We start from the raw sequence: 27,457 nt of genomic DNA, 5'->3' as shown, positions 1-27,457 counted from the left end.
GCATTCCCTAACGGAAATATGCAAATACATGCTAGAACACGCAAATCGGATCTCACTAGCTCGTGCTTGGCTCTGCCCACCTCCTTGCTTGTTCTGCCCACTATGAGTAATTTGCTCCCATTGGAAACGACAGATCTAACTTTTTTATTTTTTTGACAGCCATGAGTTCACATTTATTAATGTTAAGATATAGACCAGATGCTTTGGAAAAGGATTGTATCACATTGATCGATATGGGAATTTGGTTAGCATCTTTCAGAAAAAGTGTAGTATCGTCAGCCAGTTGGCTTAAAATAATTTTGTTACCAGCTTTGGAAATACCTTGTACTATTATTTAAAGAATTTGTAAGAAGTTGGGTGATTAATAAAAACAGGTACGGAGAGATAGGACAACCTTGCCTAATTCCTCTCTTTTACTCAAATCTAGATGAGGTGCCATATTTCATTTTGATAGAGCTGTTACGTTTTGTATAGAGTCTTAATAGCCTTACAGAAAAAATCCCCAAAGCCAAGGGAATGGAAGAGGAACTGATGCTCTACTGTGTCAAATGCTTTATAAAAATCTAAAAATAATATGAAGCTATCCTCGGTTATTAGGTCTGAGTAACCAAGTATGTCTAATACTAGTCTGACATTGTTAGACATATGTCTGTTCCTCATAAAGCCAGACTGTGTTTCATCAATGATCAGGTTCTGGTCTAACTTGGGTTAGTTATAAAGATCTTTGACGTAGGGCTGTATTCTGATTTTAGATCTGTGTGGTTAATTCAAGTTTGTGTGCAAATCTGACGTCAAAAAATTACTTTAGACTTTTACACGTCTTTTGTTGTAGCATTATCATTTCACTTAAAATAACTATTAGCGCTTCCAATTATGTTAATAAAAAATGTATACATCTCTTAAAGATTTCTATGCAGAAATCGCTCCGCCATTTATGTGACAAAATAAGCAAGTATAGTGTAGAGAATCATTGTACCATCTAAACCGCTGTGAAATATATTTTCCATAACCAAAAATATTGCATTTCAAGCTTTTTGAAGCTGGTGTACAAAACCAAAAGTAAAAGCGAAAACAAAAAACTTAAGAACAGGAAGCATAGAAATAACACAAATCTACTGCTTCTTAGACTTGCTTTCAATGAAAATGGCAGATCTTTAACACACATTTCTATATGCATTTTGTCAGGTTGCACAAAAAAGTTACATATTGCAGCTTTAAGGAATCTTACTTTATTTCTATTTGTGATATGCAATTGGGGTTATTTGCATTTGGAAATATTACACAATGCTCCAACTTTCAGCATCAAATGTGATACAGGAGGGGAAATACATGATATAACAACATGATATAAAACAGAGTTACATCTCCACCTACTTGTCAGTACTTGCACTGCACATATACAGTTGAAAACACTGATTCACATGGAGTATAACATGGCTCTACAGTCCTCAATTAATCACATTTCACTGTAGGTCTGGGGTTGAGGCACCCAAGTAAGTGTGCAGGTCTGCAACATTTGATTTGAAGATCTTTGCTGGAATGTTTTTAATTTTCAACCATTTGTTTGCCTCAAACCGGTGACAGCCTCCAAAGTAGTAGTAATTTCCTCCTTCCCTTCCCTTAATCCAGAGTATATCAATGGGAGGAACAGTGCAGATGTCTGTGGATTCCTATGAGGAAAATTACTGTATTTGGTAAGTTTTTCTATTTCAGAGGTCATTTATCACACAGAACAGGGAAATACACGTTCGATACATTCAATAAACATGGCAAAAATGTGTCATTCACACTAGAGGTTTATCAGTCTATTATAGTAGCCTAGTTTCTCAATTAAGAAGATAGTCTTTACTATTTTCTTGCCGCCGTCTGTATTTATACCACCACCACATAACAACACTCTCTCTTATGGTTTGATCTAGGCAGAACTAGGCCACATTTTTACCGGTATTGTACCAATAAGGCTATGAACTTTGCTCTTGTCTTTTACAGGAGGGATTGGTCGTATGATAAATTCAATTGGCACGTTATGAACTTCCTCGACGTTGTCCGAATGAATAGACCTATTTTCGTTGTTTTTATTAATGTCCATTATATTAGGCTATGAGAGATGCTCAACTGTTAAATAAAAATGTGTGGTTTCCATCGCTCCCATTCTTCAAAGATCGAAACGTTTAGTTAGAGCAGAGATACTTAAAAAATGAGGAGATAGGAAGCCCATCGTGCATGGACGTATAACGTCTCACCCAGCAGACTGCCGAAAAATCGCGTTCATGTTGTCATGCTGAGTCATGCGGTTGCTAAGCTAATCGTCACGCAGTCCCTTCTCAAAGTCAGGGTATGAGTCGAGAAACCTGCCTATTTCACCGAAAGTGCGTAATGTCACGATTCCAAAGCTATACTATATTACAGAGAACAAGTGAATAATCTCACATCTCGGAAACTATTTGTAATGTTGTACTACTTGTTGACTAAATCCATGCTAATGTTGGGTTTTAGAGCTAATGCAACTTGAAAGAGTGCACGCCTTGTCCCATAATTGCCCAGAATGCCCTGCATAGGGGGTACAATATCACATTACAATTACACAAGGACCTTAAGGGGCATGCATATACTTACAATTCTAACAGCTTTTTTGTTAGTAGAGCATTTAACCGTCTTAAAATGCAGTTCAATTTCTTTTTGTAGGGTACGAAAATGTGGTTTTCTGTTTTAAATGTACATGTGTGTATATGAAATTTGGCCAAAAGAATAATGAAATTAATTACTTAAAAATGTTTCTGCTTATTTCTATTGTATGTAAAGAATCCAAACAGTACATCTCTCCACAATAGTGTAAAATCTTCATAAATGTGTTCAATTGCCACAGTTTCCACAGTTTTCAATTGCCACAGTTTTCTTACATGCATACAATGCCAAAAAAGATGCAAAACTGTTTCTGGGTGGTCATTACAAAAGGAGCAATTTGAGTTGATGTTTTCCTTAAACTTCTTCATATAGTGATTGGCAGGATAATATTTATGAATCATTTTAAAGGAAACTTCCTTAATTTTGTTAACAAGTAGGTATGTGTGTGGCAACATCCAAACTTTTTTTCCAACAGATACTATCAGTAAATCCATTCCAATAAGGCATGACATAAGGTATATAGATACAACATCCTGCTGAAACAAGGATCGTATCGCTCTGTTGTTGAATGGAAACTCTGATTAGAGTCGTACTGGCTTTAAGCGCGGAAGTGTCGTATATAATTTTCTTCTTCTATGGTGTTTATGGCGATCTGCAAACGACAAAAAAGGTGCATGCCGCCTACTACTGAATGGGGTGAAAACAAATTTTAACGAAAAATAATTGTCATAAGGGAAGGGCGAAAAAATATATACTTATAATATTCAAAAGTAAACAAAACAATTAAAACTGTACTCCTTTTGTCGGATTCAAATATATATTCAGATCAAATCAAATTTTATTGGTCGCAGACACATACAGTATTAGCAGGTGCTATTGCGGGTGTTGCGAAATGCTTGTGTTCCTAGCTCTAACAGTACAGTAATATTTAACAATACACAACAATACACACAAATCTAAAAAGTAAAAGAATGGAATTAATAAATACAGAAATAATAGGATGAGCAATGTCGGTGTGCGGAGTATAAAGGCCTGAGGAGGTGACGTGTGTATATATATAAATTAATTAATATTTATTAATTCAAAATTAATAAATATACTTGCCTAATTTTGCCTAATTAAAAAACAGCAAGTCAGTTAAGAACAAATTCTTATTTTCAATGACAGCCTAGGAACAGTGGGTTAACTGCCTTGTTCAGGGGCAGAATGACAGATTTATACCTTGTCAGCTCAGGAATTTGAACTTACAACCTTTTACTAGTCCAATGCTCTAACCACTAGGCTACGCTGCTGTCCCAGCATTCAGTGCCTGAACCACCGAGTTCAGGGCTCGAACCAGCCTTCACTTTTTCCACATGTTGTTTTACGTTACAGCCTTATTCTAAAATGGATTAAATGGTTTTTTCCCTCATCAATCTACACACGATACCCTATAATGACAAAGCAAAAACAGGTTTTTAGATTATTTTGCAAATGTATAAAAAAACAAAACTGAAATATTACATTTACATAAGTATTCAGACACTTTACTCAGTACTTTGTTGAAGCACATTTGGCAGCGATTACAGCCTCATGTCTTCTTGGGTATGGCGCTACAAGTTTGGCACACCTGTATTGGGGAGTTTCTCCCATTCCTCTCTGTAGATCCTCTCAAGCTCTGTCAGAATGGATAAGGAGCGTCACTGCGCAGCTATTTTCAGGTCTCTCCAGAGATGTTCGTTCGGGTTCAAGTCCGGGCTCTGGCTGGGCCACTCAAGAACATTCAGAGACTTGTCCCGAAGTCACTTCTGCATTGTCTTGGCTGTGTGCTTAGGGTCATTGTTCTGTTGGAAGGTGAACCTTCTCCCCAGTCTGAGGTCCTGAGCACTCTGGAGCAGATTTTCATCAAGGATCTTTCTGTACTTTGCTCCGTTCATCTTTCCCTCAATCCTGACTAGTCTCCCAGTCCCTGCCGCTGAAAAACATCCCCACAGCATGATGCTGCCATCACCATGCTTCACCAGAGGGATTGTGTCAGGTATCCACCAGACGTGACGCTTGGCATTCATGCCAAAGAGTTCAATCTGCATTTAATCAGACCAGAGAATCTTGTTTCTCATGGTCTGAGAGTCCTTTAGGTGCCTTTTGGCAAACTCCAAGCGGGCTGTCATGCATTTTACTGAGGAGTGGCTTCCGTCTGACCACTCTACCATAAAGGCCTGATTGGTGAAGTGCTGCAGAGATGGTTCTCCTTCTGGAAGGTTCTCCCATCTCCAAAGAGGAACCTCTGGAGACATTTTTTGGTACCCTTCCCCAGATCTGTGCCTTGACACAATCATGTTTCCAAGCTCTATGGACAATTCCTTCGACTTCATTGCTTGGTTTTTGCTCTGACATGCACTGTCAACAGTGGGACCTTGTATAGACAGGTGTGTTCCTTTCCAAATCATGTCAAATTAATTGAATTTACCACAGGTGGACTCCAATCAAGTTGTAGAAACATGTCAAGGATGATCAATGGAAAGGATGCACCTGAGATCAATTTCACATCCCATAGCAAAGGGTTTGAGTACTTTTATACTTTTAAAAAATGTGTAATAAATTTGCAAAAAATTCTAAAAACCTGTTTTCACTTTGTCATTATGGGGTATTATGTGTAGATTGACGAGGACATTTTTTGATTTAATCCATTTTTGAATAAGGCTGTCAGGTGTGGAAAAGGGGAAGAGGTCTGAATACTTTCCGATTGTACTGTATGTATATATATGGGATGTATAGACATTTTGGACAGTATATGGATAGAATATGTACTATATCTGAAGAATACGTAGGCTTGAATAGAACATGTACAGAAATAGTCAAATAGGACAGGCCTTGACTAGAATATTCCCAGTCACCTTGCCGTGGTTAAATGCAATGGTTTGTGCATTCAATTTTGCGCGAATGCTGCCATCCACATTTTTTTTATTTGGATAGGTTTTAATTGTCCTGGTGGGAACAACATCCCCTATGCACTTCAAGAAGCAAGGAAATGCTCATCCAGAAACAGCGCTCCTAGTGACCGGGGACTTTAATGCAGGCAAACTTAAATCTGTTTTCCCTGATTTCTACCAGCATGCAACCAGAGGATTTTCTTTTTAGACCACCTTTACTCCACACACAGAGACACGTACAAAGCTCTCCCTGCCCCCAAAATTTGGAAATTCTGACCGTAATTTTATCCACCTGATTCCTGCTTACAAGCAAAAACGAAAGCAGGTTAAATGAGGTCTGGCCACCCGACAACCTGACCCAATCCCCTCATCCCTTCTCCAGGCCATCTCTGGAGACCTTCTCCCATTCCTCACTTTCCTCATCAACTCATCCCTGACCACTGGCTGCGTCCCCTCTGACTTCAAAATGGCCCGGGTTGCTCCCCTCCTCAAGAAACCAACAATTGACTCATCTGACGTCAAAAACTATAGACCTGTATCCCTTCTTTCTTTTCTTTCCAAAACACTTGCGTCTGCTGTCTCTGATCAAGTTTCTCATTATCTCTCTCAGAACGATCTTCTTGACCCTAACCAGTCAGGCTTCAAGACGGGTCACTCAACTGAGACTGCTCTTCTCTGTGTCACGGAGGCTCTCCGCACTGCCAAATCTGACTCTCTCTCTTTTGTATCCACTGCCTTTGACACCGTGAACCATCAGATCCTCCTCTCCACCTTTTCAGGGCTGGGCGTCTCAGGCTATGCACACTCTTGGATTGCATCCTATCCAGCAGGCCAGTCCTACCAGGTGACATGGAGAGGATCTGTGTCTGCACCATGTACTCTTAATACTGGTGTCCCCCAGGGCTCGGTTCTAGGTCTGGTTCTAGGTCTTCTCCTCTTCTGTCGGTACACCAAGTCACTTGGCTCCGTCATATCCTCACATGGTCTCTCATATCATTGCTATGCAGATAACACTCACATTACCTCAACTACCTCGTACCCCTGCACATTAACTGTGTACCGGTATTGTTATTTTATTGTGTTACTATTTCTCTTTTTTTCATATTTTTGCTATTTGTTTATATTTTTCTTACTTTGGAACTGCATTGTTGGGAAAGGGCTCGTAAATAAGCATTTTACGATAAAGTCTACACCTGTTGTATTCGGCGCATATGGCAAATAGCGTTTTACTTTTAGGTTCTAGATAGCACCTTGGATTCACTAGATTCCACGACCACTTTACAACTCTTATTTCCTTTTTTGCTCACCACTGTAATCCATTTCTTCTCACTCTCATTCATTTCCACTCGATGTTCCATCAGTTTCAAACAAAACATCTGCTTCTGCCATCTTCCTGACCATGCAGCCGGATTCCACCCTATTCTAGCCTGCTGATCATGCCAATGTATTGTGCCATAGGTCTACCATATTTATCTGATATGTTAAATGGGAAAGCCAAAACTATAGGGTTGGACTATTATACATTAATGCATTATTATTATACAATCTTAAAACATGAAGTTGATGTGAATCAAAATAATACCGTATTTCCCCAAAGTTGTGTTGTATCCCATCATGATGGAGAGAAATGACAAAGGAATATTTAAAAGCGCTGCTATATCTCCCTATGTATCCTAGGGAGTGTAGTTCAGAAAATGATTCAAGTTCACAGGAACTTTTGTAATAGTCTGCTTCTGATGCTAAGACATTTTAATCAGAACCTGCAGTATTCTCTACTGTATGTGAGACAAAATACTATTTACTAACATTCCAGCCAAACTGAATCTCATAAACATGTATCCTAGCAATTAGTCATGCAGTTGAAAATAATAAATAAACCGAATGAATAAGCAAACAGACTCTTTAGGTGACAAACTTTTTATAATGAGGTTCGCACTTCGTTTTGAAGTGTTAGAACCTGATATTATGCCTTTTCCTTCAAAGAACACTTGGATGATTATGTGCAGATAAAAATTATATTTTTGTAGGGATTTCAAAGAGTGAGCCAGGTTGCTGTGGTAACTAAAAGGATGTCTGGGCTTGGTGCTTTGCCCAGGTATTACTGGAAAGCTTCAAAGTAAGGAAGAACAATTGATGGTTTCTCCAACCCGCAGTCAGGCTCTCCCACTAATGAGACAATTAAAAATGAATTATTGGACAGGAGAAGCAGGTTACTGCATTAAATCATAACAAATACTTTGAACTTCAATAGGATTGAATATTATTAATTGGTCACAAGGGTTATTAGCTGCAATCTAAAGCCCATTGGTAAAGAGGGTAAAACACACCTGTCCTAAAAGTCAACAATGGAATAGAATAACGAGTTTGGCAAAGTAGGGTGTACAATCTCAGACAAACCAAATGGCATATAGTATACAGGACATGCTCTGTGCTCAAAGCATTAGCCTTCTATACTGAGGAATTTAATGTATCAGATGTATAAGTTATTGAATTAAAACAACACTGTACTCTCCCTAGCATGAGCCGTAGATGTTGCCATCCTCACTTATCAACGGACAGTGCAGTTATTTTATATAAATATTTGCATGTGTGTTGGTTTTCATCTGAGCTGCAAATATAAATATTATCTGAGGTTACAAATCTAAGTAACACATCTCTCCACTGTCAGCACATCAATTTCTTTATATATGCAATGCCACATCCAAGTCACTACTGCTTTGCTGTCAATCGCACAAACTGTGAGAATCACACATCAGATCATCTGATATACTATCAATCACACATCAGATCATTACAGGAGAGGAAGAAGTCTTGTCACTCACATCCAACAAACATGTAAATGACCCCCACAGTATGTACTGTATTTCCAGAAGTCCCACTGCACTTTCTATAGCCCATAACTGTCACAGCAGCACTACTTCTCAGTACAGTAGCTAACATATCTAAATAACCTAGATTGAGTTAGTCATACAGGTACAGCGTCAGGTCATGGAAGATTAGTTCTCACATAATGATTTGCAGTTAATATTAGATTTCAGCCCCCATGGGATTGTCGCGCTGGAGCTCCTCAAGACAATTACCTGCCAACTCTCCGACAGCAGAGCTATGAGCTATGAGCTATTTTTATGTATTACACAGACATGCTTTTAAATTCAGAATTATTCTTACAGTGATGTTCAGTTTGTGTTTATACACTGTGTTGAACATGCATAAATGTAAAAACAAACACATATGTGGACCATTCAGCCAAAACAGGAAATAAAGGCGAGGAGTTGGGCTGTGCCTAATTCAAGCAGTGCTTTTAAAAATGTTTTGCCTGAACATTGATTAAAAAAAGTGAAACTCAGATGATTTAAATGCACAAAAATCTTATTTTGACATTACTTAAAAAGAGAAGCATAAGGAAGAGGTAGCCACTCTGCCAAGAGAGAGATGAGCAAACAGATGGGTTTTACATAAACAGCACAAACATCAAGAACACTGAGCTAAAGAGCTTGGCAGTCTCAGCTTATGAAGCAGACCAGGGAGGAATCGAGAGGCTTTAATGAGCAAGATACACACTGTTCTTTGGGGTCTAATAAAATAATGAATAAAAAGTTAATCACATCATAATCGCTCCTAATGGCCGGGTGGCTGGATCAGTTGGTGGGGGAAGTAGATGGCAGTAGCCTGTCAGGCACCAGAGAGACATGAGGATGTGTCCCAAATGGAACCCCGTTCCCTATAGTACGCTGCTTTTGACCAGGGTACATTTCCGACGGTGCCATGATGTGAGGAGGACGTCCACCGAGCCATGACTGTCGTCTCAATCATCTCTCTCAGCATTTAAAGTCTGATCATTTTACAGTCCAGCCGCGACCATCCAGCCGCGACAATCAAGCCGCGACCGGCCAACCGCGACCTGGAAACCCATGAGGCACTGCACAATTGGCCCAGCGTCGTCTGGGATAGAGGAGGATTTAGCCGGCTGGGATGTCCTTGTCCCATCCCACTCTAGCGACTCCTTGTGGAGGCCGGGCACATGAAAGCTGACTTCGGTCGCCAGCTGTACAGCTGTTTCCTCCGACACATTGGTTCCGGCTGGCTTCTGGGTTAAGCGGGTGGTGTGTCAAGAAACAGTGCGGCTTGGCGGGTCGTGTTTCGGAAGATGCAACCCCATTCAGTACAAATGTGAGCAACTGCGACATTCAAACGAGGCAGCAAAGAAAACGAATGGGACTGTAGCGACTGTGTTGACATTAAAATCTGGGGTGTGAACTGCGTTTCTATTCAAGCGTTGATTGACATGGTAATGGCTCTAAAGTACTGGAGAAAAGTTGAAAAAACGGATCCCTCCGACGCTGTATGTTACATCGTGACGTGTCATGGCGTAACGTACAGCACACATAAAGCAACTAATTCTGTCTTACAGCCTCACTCCACCAGGTGTAGCACTTCTCTCACTGTTTAAAACATGGGACAGGGACAGGGTAAGGGGGGATACCTAGTCATTTTTTGCATCATCACTGCAAGCTATTATGACCCTCAAAAGCCCCTGTTTACTTCTGAAGATCACTTTAGCACCGCCCTAAAAACCTGATTGAAATTCGATACAAACCTTCAAATAGGTATGTAATGACACATTATATAAACTATTTATAGTGTTTTATTTACATTTTAGAGGCTATAAGGTGATAAGTTGGACAGATCGAGTGAAAAAAGCTGTTTCCCCAAACGACATCTCTCCTTCTCACAATCACGCAATAGGTTTCGCTTCCCCACCCACCATTTTTTTAAATACCCAACGGAGCTCATTGCCTTCTTGAATCATGCAGAGATGGACATCATGAAGGTCTCGTCATTGATTTTGTTGGAAAGGGGAGAAATGGTGCTTTACAATGGTATTGATATTACAGTTGATCTGGAATTATTCTGTGTTTTCAGCGCTAAAATAAGGTCAATTGTACAGACCAGCGCGATGTACAAAAGTGAGTTAGTTTACGTTACCAATTGGATATCACGAAATTGGGGAGAAAAAGGTGTAATTGGACTCATGGGTGTGTGGTTTGCTTGTATGACATCAAAGTGGTATTTATCATCCTCAATGTCTCATCTTTCATTACACTTTGACTCCTCTCGATTTCCAGCATTTCCCTCACTCGGACAACAAATGTGCAAAAGTACCCCAATTAGCGGGAAGGATGGGGGCCTCTTCTTGTCGAGCGTGGTACTGTAATGGTTTTCCTCCTCTTCGTCTGAAGAGGAGAGGCGAGAAGGATCAGAGGACCAATATGCGGCATGGTAAGTGTCCATGGTTGTTTATTAAACACATAAACTGAACACTCTATACAAAACAATAAACGTACCGTGAATAACGAAAACCGAAAACAGTACCGTGTGGTGTAAAACACAGACACGGAAACAATCACCCACAAAACAACAGTGAAACCCAGGCTACCTAAGTATGATTCTCAATCAGAGACAACTAACGACAACTGCCTCTGATTGAGAACCATACTAGGCCAAACTCAGAAAAGCAACCTAGACACACAAAACATAGAATGCCCACCCAACTCACGTCCTGACCCACTAAAACAAACAATTTAACACAATAACTAGGGTCAGAATGTGACAGGTACTCAAGTTTATAAAGTCTGTCAGTCAAAACCCATAAAGCGCTGCAAACCGGAGAACCTGAGCTCTGACGTCCTGCATAGCATGTTACTGTACGGCCACAGGGTTCCAATTTAGGGGCTTATCAATGACAAAATCTGCCATTTTCAACCTATATACGGGATGATAGATGGAGAGACATTTTTGCAGTTTTAAAGCTAATTTCCTGCAATTCTACACATTTTTCCATGACATGATTAAGAGTGACTAAATCTATGGGGAACCCCTGGAGGTCAGGGCCCCGGGGCACTTGCCCTGTAATTCGACCATGATTACTACACGTTTAGATAGCTGGCTAGATTAACTTACCAGTCAACATTTTAGCTGACATGGGTTAATTGAGAGACTGTCAGTGACTGACATAAGAGAGAAACTGTTGATGGACAACCAAATTTCAAAATTAGACCCTGTGCATTCTACTATCCTAATGCTCAACAGTAAGCCCTAAGCGACCGTTTACGTCGCTTCTTCCCAGGGCTGGCCCTGCCCAGGCTGCACATCCAGGGGGAAGTTATGGTGATGTAATGGGATTCCATGGGTCCTCACTTTACTGACACATAATGAAATGACCTGTTTATTGTCATTGTTAAATCTGGCCTGGGACAACATGTCATGCGGAGCGGAACAGGTGAACCCAAGAGCAGACTCAGACGAGGTGACTGGGATGAGGTAACCAAGGTATTTATTGAAACACGGGGGGGAAGATTGAGTGCAGGCCAGGGGAAGCTCTGGCGGGTTGCCGGAAACCCGGTGCGGAGGCTGAGGCTGGAGCGAGAGCTGTTGGGATAGGGTAAGCAGGTCCGGAGGGGAACCCAAGGGAGCGTAGAGTGGGAAATCCAGGACAGAGTAGCAGGACTGACGAGAAGTTGGACCAGAGTCAGAGCGGGCAAAACTGTAGCGGAGAGGCAAACAGGTTCAGGCAAGGGAAAATAGGCACAACAGGAAGAAATGGCTAGAAACATGGACTGACTGAGCATAGATTACGATCTGGCAGTGTGGAAGTGGCAGGACTCAGTATTTGTAGAGGTCTTGATTATGGAACAGGTTGCAGCTGGTGGGGATCTGCTCTGACTCCAGCACACCTGTCTCTACACACACACATAGCACAGGGGAAGTGGTGGCAGGTCAAGGAGACACAGGATGAGCACTAGAGGGCATGGCAGGAGCAGATGTGACAGTACCCCTCCCTCTACGGGCGGCACCTGTTGCCGGCGCACGGTATAGGCAGGATGGTCATCGATGAGCCGAGGGGGTGAAGGAGCTGCTGCAGGAGGAGACACGGGACTGGAGCAGAAAGGTTTAAATCAGGGACACATGGAAGGTTGGGTGGATCTTAAGAGTCCGGGAGTTTCAGGTGCACACCAGAGGGGTTAATGACACGATCAATCTCAAAGGAACCAATGAATCGGGGGGGGGGGTAAGTTTCCTGGAAACCACTTTCAAAGTCAAGTCATTCGACGAGAGCCATACCCTTTGGCCTGGAGTGTTGACTGGAGCTGAGGCACGGTGACGGTTAGCTTGGGATTGGGTTCTGGCGGAGGCACAGTGAAGGGCAGCCCGGTCCTCCTCCAGGTGGGATGACAACGGCGCATGTGGTCATGGACTAAGGGCACCGCTACCTCGACTTCTTGGGCAGGGAACAAGGGGGGTTGATAGCCCAGAGCACACTCGAAGGGTGACATACCTGACGAGGCATTGATGAGGGTGTTGTGGGTACATTCCACCAAGGGTAGCTGAGCACTCCAAGAGGAAGGGTTAGCCGAAATCACACAGAGTAGGGCAGTCTCCATCTACTGGTTGGCCTGTTCGGTCTGGCAGTTTGTCTGGGGATGATATCCAGAAATAAACGGCCTATTTCTCAGGAACAGATGCTAGAATATGCATAGAATTGACAGCTTAGGATAGAAAACACTCTAAAGTTTCTAAAACTGTAAAAATATTGTCTGTGAGTATAACAGAACTGATATTGCAGGCGAAAGCCTGAGGGAAATCCAATCAGGAAGTGACTCTTATTTTGAAAGCTCTGTGTTCCTATGCATCCCTATTGACCATTGAAAGGGATATCAACCAGATTCCTTTTTCCGTGGCTTCCCTAAGGTGTCTACAGCCTTTAGACATAATTTCAGGCCTTTATTTTGAAGAATGAGCGTAAACGTCCTCATTGTGGTCAGTGGTCAGTTGTTGGCTCTCATTTTTCCTCCCGGTCTTAGTGAAAAGCCAACTGTCCCGGTTGATATATTATCGAATAGATATTTGAAAAACACCTTGAGGATTGATCGAAAAAACGTTTGCCATGTTTCTGTCGATATTATGGATATAATTTGGAATTTTTGTCTGCGTTGTCATGACCGCTATTTCCGGTGGATTCCTGGGCATAACGCATCAAACTAACGGAGGTATTTGGATATAAAAAATATCTTTATGGAACAAAAGGAACATTTGCTGTCTAACTGGGAGTCTCGTGAGTGAAAACATCCGAAGATCAAAGGTAAACAATTAATTTGATTGCTTTTCTGATTTTCGTGACCAAGTTACCTGCCGCTAGGTGTACATTATGTTTTGCTAGAATATAGATAAACTTACAAACGCTTGTATTGTTTTCGCTGTAAAGCATAATTTCAAAATATGAGATGACAGGGTGATTAACAAAAGGCTAAGCTGTGTTTTGCTATATTTCACTTGTGATTTCATGAATATGAATATTTTCTAGTAAGATTATTTGACCGTTGCACTATGCTATTTAGTGTAGTTGATGACAATTATCCCGGATCCGGGATGGGTGGTTCCAAGAGGTTATTAATTAATACCAAGTGCTGAACAGAAGGCTTTCCATACCTGGGATGGGGTCCCCTGTCGGAAACAATGTCAGTGGGAATGCCATGCAGCCGAAACACATGGGATACCAGCAGGTCCGAAGTCTCCTTGGAGGATGGAAGCTTGGAGGGGAATGAAGTGAGCCGCTTTGGAAAATCTGTCATTAATGGTGAGGATGACAGAGTTACCGTTAGATGGGGGAAGGCCAGTGACAAAGTCCAGAGCTATGTGTAACCAGGGGCAACTGGGTATAGGAAGAGGGTGAAGTATACCGGAAGTGGGTTTGGCGGAGGTTTTGTTCTGGGCACAGACCGAGCAGGCTGAGATGAACTCCCGGACATCTCTCCCCATGGTGGGACACAAAAAGCACTGACGCAGGAAGGTGACAGTCTGGTTCATGCCGGGGTGACAGGTGAGGTGAGTAGAATGGGCCCACTGAAGAACTTCAGAGCGAACTGAATCTGGAACAAACAGAGCCTTTCTAGGACCGTTACCTGGGCCAGGCTGGTTCTGTTGAGCCTGGCGAATGCGGGACTCGATCTCCCAGGAGACAGCGACAAGGATGCAGGTGGATGGCATAATGGTCTCTGCCTCGGAACCTGTGTTGTCGGCAGGGGAACTGATGGGAGTGGGTGTCAGGCTTGGTATAGGCTTGGTATTCTTAGATCCGGGTCGATAAGTGAGTGTGAAGTTGAATCTTCCAAACAACAAAGCCCACATGGCCTGCTGTGAGTTCAGACATTTGGTGGTCTGGATGTAGGACAGGTATTTGTGGTCCGTCCACACAATGAATGGAAGAACCGAGACCTCCAACCAGTGATACCACTCCTCAAGAGCCAGCTTCACAGCCAGAAGTTCCCGGGTACCTATGTCGAAATTTCTTTCTGCAGGTGAGAGCTTGCGGGACAAGAAAGCACATGGGTGGACCTTTTGATCAGAGGGGGAACATTGAGACAGAACAGCACCGTGTCGGAGGCATCCACTTCGATGACGAACTGGTTCTGGGGCTGTCTGGGTGAGGATCGGAGAGGAAGTGGTGACAGGGGCTGCCAAACGGCTGTAGTTACGGATGAAACGTCTGTAAAAATTGTCAAACCCCAGGAAATGCTGCAGCTACTTCAGATTTGAGGGCACAGACCACTGTGACTGCCCTGACCTTGGCAGGGTCCATCCGTAACTGTCCTTGTGCAATAATGTAACCCAGGAAGGACACAGAGGAAGCATGAAACTCACATTTCTCAGCCTTAACAAAAAGCTTATTCTCCAACAGCCATTGGAGAACTTGGTGAACGTGTTGCTGGTGAGCCTCAAGGTCCTTCAAAACAATTTGAATGTCACGATACCATTCAGCCCACTGAAGTCTATGCACGGTCTTAGTGACCCATCTTTTTTCTTGACAAAGAAAACACCAGCCCCTTCCCAGAGAGGAAGAACGCCTGACATGTCCTGCAGCCAGGGAATCCTGGATGTACCCCTCCATAGCCTCTTGCGCAGGGCGAGAGAGGTTTTACAACCGGCTACAGGGGAGAGGAGCTCCAGGCTGGAGGTCAATAGCACAGTCGTATGGCTGCTGAAGTAGCAGAGACAGGGTGTGGTGCTTGCTGAGCACAGGAGTTAGATCGTGATACTCTGGAGGAACTGATGACAGGTCCGGGGATTCTGGAATGGACTGGGGCACAGACAAGGCAAGGGGAAGGGCAGAATGTAGACAATTAGTGTGACAAAATGTACTCCAAGTGGTTACCCATCCAGCGGTCCAGTCGATCTGTGGGTTGTGCAGCTTTAACCAAATATGGCCAAGAATCAGGGGAGAGTTAGGGCAGTCGATTATGTGGAGACTGATCCTTTACTGGTGATTCCCAGAGAGACGCAGGATGACCGGCACAGTTCTCTCACTGACACTGGCGAGAAGCTGTCCATTGAGAACGCTGGGAGTGGAAAACAGTGTCAGGCAAGGGAAACCAGGCACAACAGGAACAACCGGCTAAAAACATGGACTAATTGAGCAGATATTACGATCTGGCAGTGTGGAAGTGGCAGGACTGTGTATTTGTAGAGGTCTTGATTATGGAACAAGTTGCAGCTGGTGGGGATCTGCTCTGACTCCAGCACACCTGTCTCCGCCCACACAATCACACACAGAGAGAGAGGGAGAGAGCACTGGGGGAGTGGCGGCAGGTCAAGGAGACACAGGATGAGTACTAGAGGGCATAGCAGGAGCAGATGTGACACATCTGCTTCAACAATCTTTGTATGTGTTTGTTGGATTCTCATTACTTTAGAAATCAGGGCTTCTGTCAGATGTGTCAATGTTTTCAGTTAAGAACAAATTCTTATTTACAATGACGGCCTAGGAACAGTGGGCTAACTGCCTTATTCAGGGGCAGAACAACAGATTTTTACCTTGTCAGCTCGGGGATTCGATCTAGCAACCTTTCGGTTACCAGCTCAAGGCTACCTGCCGCCCCTAGATGAATAAATGTTGAATTTAGAAACACTTAGAGCTTGATTTTTTTTACTGAGAACAGCACGTAAACGCACATAAATATGTAAACAAGTACATCATTTCCTTTCTGAAGTATTGCTAATGAGGGGCTACAGTTTACTGCTGTCGCAGCATACACCTTTACATATAATGCATCGTCCCAGTTGTCCCTTGAGTGGAGAAAGATTCCTCTGAATTAATGTACTACAAAGCATCTGTCCACCTCCCGTTCCCTACCCAGCCCACTGTTCTGTCTGTCTCATTATACTGTTTCATTGCTGCTGTAGGACACTGAAGGACACCACCACCGCCACCAATTCAAGTGTGTATATTCCCTGGAAACCAATCAAGAAAAACCCAGAAAAATAATCCCCATTCTCTGCCATGATTCATTTTTATTTTGTTCCATATTTTTCTCTCTGGCTTTTGAGTCACTGGTGAAGGAGGAGCTCCGGCATAAAATCAATGTTCCATTAAAATGTTATGATCAAGAATGGCTTAATAGCTCTGGAACAGATGTTTTTGCTTTTAATATTACCCTATATTTCAGTAACTCTTACACAGAAATGTATTGCTATCAACAGGGCTTCTATATTGGTCCTGTTTTATCGGTCAGTTGATATGGGCACTAGAAATATTAATGGTCATATTTCTCATAATAAAAATTTAACAGATTTTGATAGATACTGTATGTTTGTAGCATTGCATGCCTATTGGTCTCTAAATAAATTGTACAAAAATTATGTTTAACACCAGTGATTTGATGTGGACATAGTGGATCAGTCTGAAATAATTTGTTGAAACAAATGATCTGCCATATCTGTTATTGATATTATAGCGTAATTCAAATTAGTCAGTATTAGAGAAGATGCAGCAATATACAGCTTGTTGAAAGAATGTATGAAATGAATAGGTTGTCTGATTGCTCACAGAGGCCTTATCAAGGAAATAAAAACGGAGCTGTAGATGACTTGTGCTATTGTTTTTATTATCTTTATCACCATTATTGTTATCATCATTATTAATTGTAGCAGAATAAAATCAGCCAAAACACCCCTCAGAAATCATGGCTTAAATTTCTTCACACTTCGCTGAAAATAGTAAAGACAAAAAAAAGAGAGTTTGAAATAAAGTGGTAAAACTGAATCATTGTTTTGAGGAACATATGGAAGGTTTCAAGCGACCCAGAATATGTTGAAGGCTTTTGTTATGGAAATCATACTTTTTGGCACTTTTCATCATTGCGCAGCCAAGCCGGGCACATCAATAACATTTTAATAAATATTAAAGAATAAGAACATGGACAAATCTCCCAGTCAGAGTGCACAGAGCAGTGGAGTGTTGTTAGTAACCTATGACAGATAGCTTTTAATTAGGACTTTTCCTGATTCACATTCCAACTCACACTGTAGTTGGTACCTGTATTTGTCTTCTTTACAGAAGACAACATAAGCAAAGAGAGCAAACAAGTAAATGTCCACATGCATTGTCATATTATTGCTGTGATATACAGTATATACAAATATATTTACAAAATTGTCAAAGAGGAACAATGTTTTCCCTTCTCAAACTCAGAACAACCGTTTCAGAACAAATTTTCACTTTTCTGCATTTAGTGTTTATATTCATTTTGGGACAATATGACTGCGTTTACACAGGCAGCCCAATTCTGATATTTCTTCCACTAATTGGTCTTTTGACCAATCACAACAGATATTTTCACATCAGCTCTTTTTCAGAGCTATTGAAAAAAATATCAGAATTGGGCTGCCTGTTTAAACTCAGCCTATAAGTTTGATTTTGCAATCAAATCCATATCTGTATTGGACATACAGTACAGTTTGGTTGTCATGTTGCTCAGAACAAACATGGATCCCTCCATCAAGTAGGAGGATAAGCTACAAAATAATTTTAGGAAAAAACACCCAGTTCCTTCTGAACTCAAAATACCTGTAGGCTACACAAATATTCCACGAGTTGTTTTGAAGACAGGGATTTTTTTTTCACAATGAGTCCAGTATGTTCACCAAGCCTATCATGAACCAAGACTACATATTTAGAATGAAAGAGGTTAATATAGAGGCTGGAGTCATTGTATGGGGAAGTGGTAGTGGTAAAACATAAGAGAAGGATGGAACGAAAGCAGGCAGAATCCATTTATTCCCAAACAGGTTTTTAAAGGAGAACTCACCATTACTGTGATTGTGTCATCCATTTAGAATATGCAAATAGCTGACAGTGCATTTGTCTGCTGGTGCTCGACCTTCCCCTTGGAGGTCGCTCACCAACTCAATTACTCTCCCTATCTGCAGTCTGTCTGCAAACACCTGTTATCCTCCCACACGCCACAGCCTCTACCAATCCCAGTCGAACCATCTCACACACCACTAAACCACACATCTCATCAAAACCAGTTAGGGAGGGAGAGGATGGTGTATTATTATTTTACAACAATAACATAATGTGTCATGAAGAGATTTACATGAATAAAGGATTTTGTATAAAGCCTTCTCTTGTCAATTGATGGAAGAACATCAATTTTATTGACACATTAATTATAATGACATGTTTTTCATAGATATCATTATCTTGCCGATAGACACCCCATAATTTCAAACCTCTAATCCTAAAAAACACATGGATTCAACATAGAGCAATCTGCCAAACAGATTCATTTTGGAAGCAACTGTGACTGTAACACAAAATCCCTATCATGACAGATGTCCTAAATGGAAAGCAGTCTGTATCACACTGACTAACACCGGTTGTTTTCAGCCTTCCAACCAAGTGGCAATTTTCTGTTATGGGAAGTGTTGTTTTAAATTTCTTGTGCAATGACTGTTTCCTATATATTGTGGGAGGTTTTGGAAAACATTCCCATTTTCCTTTAACTTCTAAGGTCTTTTCAGTGCATATTCCCCTTTCACTGTTAAACCAGGCTACATAAACCTTTCCAAAGCTCTCTTAGTGTACATTATAAGGAAAACACTGTCTTACAGAGAAATCTGCCAATCTCTTGATTCCCAACTTTTCCCTTTTACAGGGCTTTAATGGCTTGCAGCAAAGCTCTGGCAGGGTAATCGGGAGAGCAATTGCTGTCGACACTGTTTTATAATTACTGCATTGCTATTATTATAGCCTGGCTAATCCACCTGGGAAAAAAGCCTTCCCAATGCCATTATCTCCTCTGGCATGATGATTGGGGCCCCTCAGTCCTCCTTCCAACTAACTCAACCTGTCAGGATTCTGGAATACAGATATGTGAGTTGTGGAAGACAAGCCAGCTGGTAGAATAGAATGTGTATCTGTCTGAAAATAACTGATTCCCCCTATCTTATTCAGAGGGTTGAATAAGGAAGTGTTTGATGTTCTATGTGGAAAATGTTAGATTTCATTGGTTTTCTAATAAAGCATAATAGTAAGGTTTGCTATCTTTGGACAGCATTGCATGACATGATCATCAACCCTTCAAGGGTCAATCTTCAGCTAATATGTGAAGGGAGGCAGTTGGGTGGACTCTACCTTTGGGAAACAACAAGATGGAGGATTTATTAACATTTCTTCTTCATCTGTTTCATTTTATTGCCCTAAATCGACTGCAAACAGGACAGTTTGGATTATTATTATACATGTCAATTGCCGTACCAGTGAAGTTATTATTGCTGTACCAGTGAAGTTATTATTGCTGTACCAGTGAAGTTATTATTGCTGTACCAGTGAAGTTATTATTGCTGTACCAGTGAAGTTATTATTGCTGTGAAACAAATCTAATCTGCATTCATCATGTGTTTGAAGTTATGGCTGATACTAGTCATTGTTCCTCTTTAAAAAACTAAGTCCCATGGACTCTCTACAGTTTCATGCATATACACATTTTCTTTGAAGATCAGCAGCATCTTACAAGGTCAATGGAAAGTCATATTTCAACACGTGAATAGACAAGTACCGTCATGGCATAAATGAATAAATTAATAGATGAATACATTTAGAAACATATGAATAACAAATACATTAATACATTGACAAATAAATACTTACATAAATAGATCAATAAATACACCATTTACAAGGTAGTAGGATGCTATACATCTAATGGTAGAAAGAGCTTTCAGCAACATATATAAAATAAAATAAAACATTCCTTTGTAACTGAGGGTGCATGTCATGAGCTCATATATTTTCCTTTTTGAGGTAATACCAGTAAAAGAAGAGGGAGAGCACCTCAGAGAGTGTAATGAACATTGCTTATTACGACTGAGGGAAACACCACAGAGTGGCAAAGTTCATGCAAGCCACCGTGGTGGAGGAAGAACAGGGATGGTTTCCATTGCTATAGACAGGTTACTGCACAATGCACATGGCACCTATAACAACCAATCGGTACATTTGGTTTGTCTCCCAGTGTTGTTATTGTTAAACTGTAGTTACCAGTATGATGAAGAGAGTGTACTTTGAGTGCCTCCGGTATCTTGTGATTCCACAACCTGTTCAACAGGTCTCCATAAGAACTCAAAACAACTTCTCTGATGGAACTGACAATGACCCTGGTTCATGATCCTATTGTACTCAGCTGATGTAGTTTGCCTTTAGGTTTGTTCAATGAGTTTTGCTGGAAGTTTTCTGAATACCCACAGTTACAAAGATGCTTTGCTTTCAAAAATCAAGGAGGAATTGGCACCAAAATGTATAACAAATTCAGTCGGACAATAGAAAAATAACACCCATTGAATTAAAAACATATGTGTGACAAAAAGGGTACTTTTTAAACTTTAAAATGATTTCCCTTTTATGCAAATACTGTCATAGTACTCATTTTCATAAAAAGTGAATGTTGGCAGTTGCAAAAGAATTAAATTCTTAGCAAATAAAAAGCAGCATAAAAATACAAGAGGTCATTTTTGTCTCTAAAAAACAAAAGAAAACTGTTACAGTCCTTTTTTATGTATTTTTCTTCCTCTTCATTTTCCCTGTAATATTTTCTATAAAATATCAGGAATCTAAATAGTATTACTATTGATATCAATATCATTATAGTCATTGATTAAAAAAATCACATGCCAGGCCTCATATATAATTGTGTGAGCGTGTGTGCAAATGCGTGTGTGTGTTTGTGTGTGAGCTAAAAACTAGAGTATTTATTTGGAGGATTGTTGTTTTGATTGTAAGTATCTGTGGATGATTAGCTACTGTGCGGGGTGGGGTGGGGGGGTGGGGGGGGTGGGGGGGGTGGGGGGGGGGGGGGGGGATCCAGCATCTTTTGAAATTGTCTTTGCCATAATCATAACAGTTTTCTTCACGTAATCTCAGTGAAAATATTGCTTTCTAAAAAAAGGAAGAAAAAGGCATGGAGGGCAGAGTGAAGGGGGTTATTGGTTGTAGAACCTACAGTATAGGATTCCAAATTCTGCTTCCGTCCTTCTGGTTCCGGCAACTAGTTCTCAGAGCAGGACTCGTCATCATCTTCGTCCCCGGAACCCTTGAAGCAGGCTGATTCATAGTGCTTGTTCAGGTAGGACTTGAGGGCGAAGGTCTTATTGCAGCGCTTGCATCGGTAGTGCTTGAAGGCAGAGTGGGTTTGCATGTGGGCGCGGAGGTTTGAGCGGTCAGCAAAGGCTTTGCCGCAGTGGGCGCAGGCGAACGGTTTCTCCCCGGTGTGCGAGCGCATGTGGCCCTGCAGGAGCCAGGGCCGGCTGAAAGCCTTGTTGCACACGTCACACTTGTGCTTTAGGTTGTGGGTGAGGATGTGCATGGCCAGTGCTGGCATGGACACATACACTTTGTCGCAGGTGGGACACTGGCGTGCCATCTTGCTATCCAGGCTACGGTGTGTCTGTTTGTGCCTGCTGAGGTTGGACGAGGTGGCGTACGTCTTGCCGCACTCGTTGCAAGTGTGACGGGCTGTCCCGGTGGCCCCTGCTTCTCTCTCCTCTGTGGCATCAGCATTGGAAGCACCAGAACGACCTCCCTTACGGCCATCACCGTCTCCCTTCCGCCGTGAGCGCCCGTCGGAGATGAAGAAGGCATCCATGGTGTAGCCCTCGGTCAGGGCCTCCGCCTCACCACTGTAGAATCCACTGGCCGTCATGCCGGACTGGGGGCTGTCAGGGTGCTCCAGGTCAGGGTCACAGTACTCCTCACCCCTGCTGCTCACCTGGGTGTACAGAGGGTCAGAGACGGGCAACGCCATTTTGAGCTCCATCTTCGTCTCCCCCTGATATACAGATGGTGTGATGTAATCCTGGATGTAGCCTGGAGAAAACACACATTAATAGTTACATTAAGGCAAAACACACACACACACACACACAGACAGTGATAGTGACAGTTAGTCTACAGTAGGCTGAGTGTTGTGGTGGTGGATAAGTGCATTGTGACTGTGTGATTATATGATTATCATGGATGGTTGCCTTTTGTAAATTATTCAACAATAGAATACACACATAGAAAACAAATTGCTCCCGAAATCACACAGCATTTACCACAGGACTGTGATGCTGCAGAACACTATCCACAGCATTCACCTTTATTACACAGTTACAGCACAGACGAGTGGTGGCTGCTAAACGCAGATAACTACTCATTAAAGACACCTATGAAAGAAGGCCCCTCTTATTACTTGAAGTGGTCTCATTGATTAGTCACCGTTTCTTTCTCCCAGTGACTTGCTCACTCCAAGGTACTGTTTGTCAATCATCTGTGACTGAAGGTCTATATCTTTGTTTTGTTTGCCCAATTAAGCCTGAACATGCTGGGCCCAACAGGCAGAACACACTGTCTATGGTCTGGGGTGACTGTCCAGGGGACTACAGTATTTGGGGATGATAAATCATCAGGAGAAGCCATTAAAACTGAAAAACACTTTTTTTTTTATTCTAGAAAGCACTTGAATTGTTTTTGGAGTTATTTATTCTTTCTAGTAGCTTGGATACCACCCTAAATATTAATTTATCTCAAAAGAGTAGCACTTCCAGGACATTTCCAATTTGTCTCACTGGATTATTGACTGATGTTATATTACAGACAGGTCATTTTATTGTCTAGGCAATCTTTAATGTTGTGAGGCAGCCAAGTGGGGCTAAACGTTTTCCTGGCATGCAGCTGTAAAGAGCTAAACAACACTGAATATTTACCAACATTAGCCCAGTACATCTACGCACTTGTATGCATTTATCTAAACATGTTCCACTTTAACAGCTTACTAACATATAGGACAAAGATATGATTCTAATATGTGTTGTGAATCCTGAAGAAGAAAAGACACATTCCTATGCACTGTGTGCAGCAAGTGGTGGAAATTAACTATTGACTGGTTTTTAATGAAATTCAAAGTTTCTTGCTGATCAATAGGCCTTCATCTGTAAAATAGTACAGCTGTTGGAACACACTGCGTGTGGGGAAATAAGACAGAAATAATGCAGGGCAAGGAGTAAAGTGACTGGAGAAGACTATACAACGATAGCCTACTGAACATGGTTCAGTGATGGAAAGGTTAAGCTGAAATGTGATACACAGGATTACCAGCAGAACAAAGTGGCTATAGTGTTAAGCTCGCCTTTAGGAATCAGGTCATTAGAAAATCAATTTTTAAGTGCTCTCTTAGAATGCTGTCTCCATTCCCAAGGGTTCCCACTCAGAGACCATTCCTTGTCAAAGACATTACCATAATACTATAGGACTGGGAGACTGGGATCTTATTGGAAGGCAAGGGTGCTATTTGGTCAAAAGCACCACCCCTTTGTTGACTAGCCTATATAGCTAACAACTCATGATATATCTTCCTCTCCTGATATAACTTCTAAAGGTAATGGTAATTCTTACTTCATAGATAATTTCAAGTCTAATAGCACCCCCTTGTTTCTTTTTCTTAGAACATTGAATATACAGTACCATAAAGAGAGCACAGGAAAATAGCCAAACATACTGTATACAGCAACAGATTGTTATTGAAACATATGGACATCTTGATTTTTATTCCCCTGATTAATTACACATGTGTAATAGGTTTTAATTACTTAAGGTCAGACAGAGTTCATTATTTGTGGCTGAACTAATGCTGTATTAACTCATTCCTCTAATGCAAAGCGAGCATGTTATTAATGGACTCCCTCTCCCACCCTCCTTCTTTGTTGTTCGACAGAGACTTCAAGTCAAATGTCTCCATAATGGGGAAAGCGCTGACGCCAGGCATTTCAACAATGTTGTGATTTCTTTGGGATTTCATTGAAAAGACAAGAAGGGTTATTTTGTCTGCATACAATGGTAATCGTTGGTACTAATGCAGTAATCCATAATATATATTTATTTTTTTCCCATCAAAATGCATATTTCTTTCTCAACAGAAGTGGAGTAGTGTTTACCAATGACAGAACAGTAGAGACTGAGACTAACAGCTTTATTAACGATTGAAATTTCAACCACATGATTTATTCAAAGAAGTAATATTTTTTTTGCCATGAATCTGGTTCCATAACTTCATCTTTTCTCAGTTGCTGCTGCTCCTAATCTAAAATCACTGGATAATAGTATTGTGTGATGTGGTTGAATAACAAGTGAGCATTTTATGTTCACAGGTTGATCTGAACTGTAAAACTATCTGCTTATTGCCAAGACAAAATAACAAAGAGAGACAGACAGACATCTGGCATCCTAAATATGGCCACAAAATGGGAGCGAGCTTAAACCTGACTGACTGAAAGTGAAGGACGTCTCTCTCTAGCTCTGACTGGACTGGGGCTTAGCATGCTGCCTAGTCCTACTGTTGCCCACTGTGCCGCTATGGGCCATTTCCTCTATGTTTACTGTATACCCCTAGTCACGTGGCCCCACGTCAATGCTGCCCGAAGCATTTTTTACTCCTTTTTCTCCTTCTTTCTCTCCTTCTCGCTCCCCCTCTACCCCAGCTAACCCCCCTCACCCGGCAGTACTGTACATTGCGTTGATATCTCTTGTGACGGCGATAGGCCTGCATGGATGAAACTCCACCACTGCTAGTTTTCAAATGCCCGGAAGGAGGAGAAAGATGCAGCGGAGGGATGGGGGTGGGGAGACTGTGCATGCATGCTCCGGTTGGGTGGGAAGGGAGGCGGGCAGAGGGGGGCGAGGACTGTGATGGAAACTCAAGGACAATAACAGCTAAGGACAAATGTATCATCCAGCAGTTATCTTTCATTTTCATATATTTCTCAGATCGCACAAAGACTGGAGAGTGACAGCCTGCATGTTTCAGGCACACCGTAATTTGTGCACGCAATACAAATTCAGAGATACACATCTACAGGCGAGAAGCACGTTTTGCTCCACCATTTGCATAAGCTGATCCTCTGCTGTGACCTGAATTGTGTCTTCCTCTCATCAGAGTCAAAAGACAAAAGTCTGGGAGCACGATGGGGGTGGGCTGGTGGTGCTGGAGAGAATTATTTGGGATACGGGAGCAAAATCTGATGGCTTTATGTAACATCTGTTATTAATTCCCAGACAACATGCAGACAACAGGCATCTCAAGGGCTGAAGAACCACTTACAAATACAGAATCAAAAGATAATTCCGACTGTGTTTACTATATAGATGTCATGGGGCATTCTTATTCTGGAATCAACAACTAAACCAAAGAGAGCAGTGGTGCTACAGTAGCACACCCTAGACAACGGCAGGCATAACATATGTGTGCTGTGTGCTGTGTGCTGTGTGCTGTGTGCTGTGCTGTGCAGAGGCATGCAAACTCACCATTCTCACTGAGACGAACGCCCAAGCTGGTCACAGAGTCAGTGATGGAGCGTGTGAAAGGAGTGAACGAGTCGTCCAGGTGGTGATGGTGATTAGAGAAATCATCAAGCTTGATTTTCTTCACCAAAAACGAACGGGGCATGTTTCAAAGAATAAAAAACACACAGAACTGAGAATCACACATGAAGAGAAAAGGTAATACCCCCAAAGAAATCAGCAAACAGGCAGAGCTGGAGCCGGCTGTCAGTAGAAGTAATCCTTGTGTTAAAGGAAAATGCAACCTCTAAAAGACATAAGAGAAGGAATGAGAATGCTGTGTGTTTCTCTATGGCATCCCCAGCTTTCCAAAAAATAAAATATTTAAAATATTTGGTTCAGCACTGGATAGCTCCTGTGATGCAGCAGGCTTAAAGGACCAGAGAGAAAGAGAAGAGAGAGAGAAAGAGTGACAGAGAGAGAGCATGGAGGAGGGAGGAGAGAGTGAGAGCGAGAGAGAGAGAGAGAGACTGTCAGACTAGCTGAGATCAGCTCTCTCTCCAGCCTTTATATGGGGCACAGGCAGTGGAAGATCAGGTGGTGCTGCGAAATGGAGCTGCTTAGCTTTAATCCATCAAATGTCCCCGGGGACACACATCAAATTACCACTGAACCGTCTGTGCGTTCGTTCGCACACAGACAGAGGAGAAAGAGCACACCCATTCCCCCCCCAACACACACATACACACTGCCCCCACTACTACCACTGCCCCTCTCCCCTCCCTCCCTCCCCCACTCTTTCACTCCCACTTATGCTCCATGCTCAAAGAAGGAGTACAAGAGGTGGATTGAGACAATGGAGACGTGGAGGAGAGTACATTTAGTGTCCTGTCGCCTATTGTTTTCAGATGAAGTGGCACAGTTTATGTTTTCCTTGTTACAGGAACTGCCTTGCTCCTCATCATCCTGTCCTCTCTGTTACCTCAGACTACCCCTCACTAATCAAAACTCTCCCTGGCTGGGACAAAAGCAGACATATCTTACTATACTAAACACACTGCACACACACACATACAGTTGTAGGATCTTAATTTGAGCCAGTTTGCTATAGCATGAAAATTATTCTGAAGCAACAGGAAATGTGAATTATTATGTGAATCAAGTCTGGAAATTACAAACCTCAGAAGCCTTTTTAAACCACAAATACACTACAAGGCCTCTTGCAACAGGATGATTAATATTAAGATCCTACATCTATACTGTACAATTC

General features: G+C 41.9%; 1 protein-coding gene and 1 long non-coding RNA gene across 2 annotated transcripts; one reads left to right on the top strand and one right to left on the bottom strand.

The window, feature by feature from the left end:
* Positions 1-1,399: 1,399 nt before the first annotated feature.
* Positions 1,400-17,458, top strand: LOC118966081 (uncharacterized). The gene is made up of 4 exons (XR_005053306.2): positions 1,400-1,493; positions 1,630-1,694; positions 10,664-10,817; positions 16,776-17,458. It is a non-coding gene; the product is annotated as an uncharacterized LOC118966081 (long non-coding RNA).
* An 816-nt stretch (positions 17,459-18,274) lies between these two features.
* Positions 18,275-26,888, bottom strand: LOC110532532 (transcriptional repressor scratch 2-like). The gene is made up of 2 exons (XM_021616518.3): positions 26,212-26,888; positions 18,275-22,737 (listed from the first exon to the last, which is right to left on the bottom strand). The coding sequence occupies exons 1-2, from the start codon at positions 26,351-26,353 to the stop codon at positions 21,920-21,922; spliced, it is 960 nt and encodes a 319-aa protein (XP_021472193.1). The 5' UTR covers positions 26,354-26,888; the 3' UTR covers positions 18,275-21,919.
* Between the last annotated feature and the right edge of the window lie 569 nt (positions 26,889-27,457).

Source organism: Oncorhynchus mykiss, chromosome 9 (assembly GCF_057628025.1).
Source record: "Oncorhynchus mykiss isolate SJ-2025 chromosome 9, ASM5762802v1, whole genome shotgun sequence".
Taxonomy (NCBI): domain Eukaryota; kingdom Metazoa; phylum Chordata; class Actinopteri; order Salmoniformes; family Salmonidae; genus Oncorhynchus; species Oncorhynchus mykiss.
Note: the sequence above shows the minus strand (reverse complement) of the source record. Positions and strands in the feature narration are given on the sequence as shown.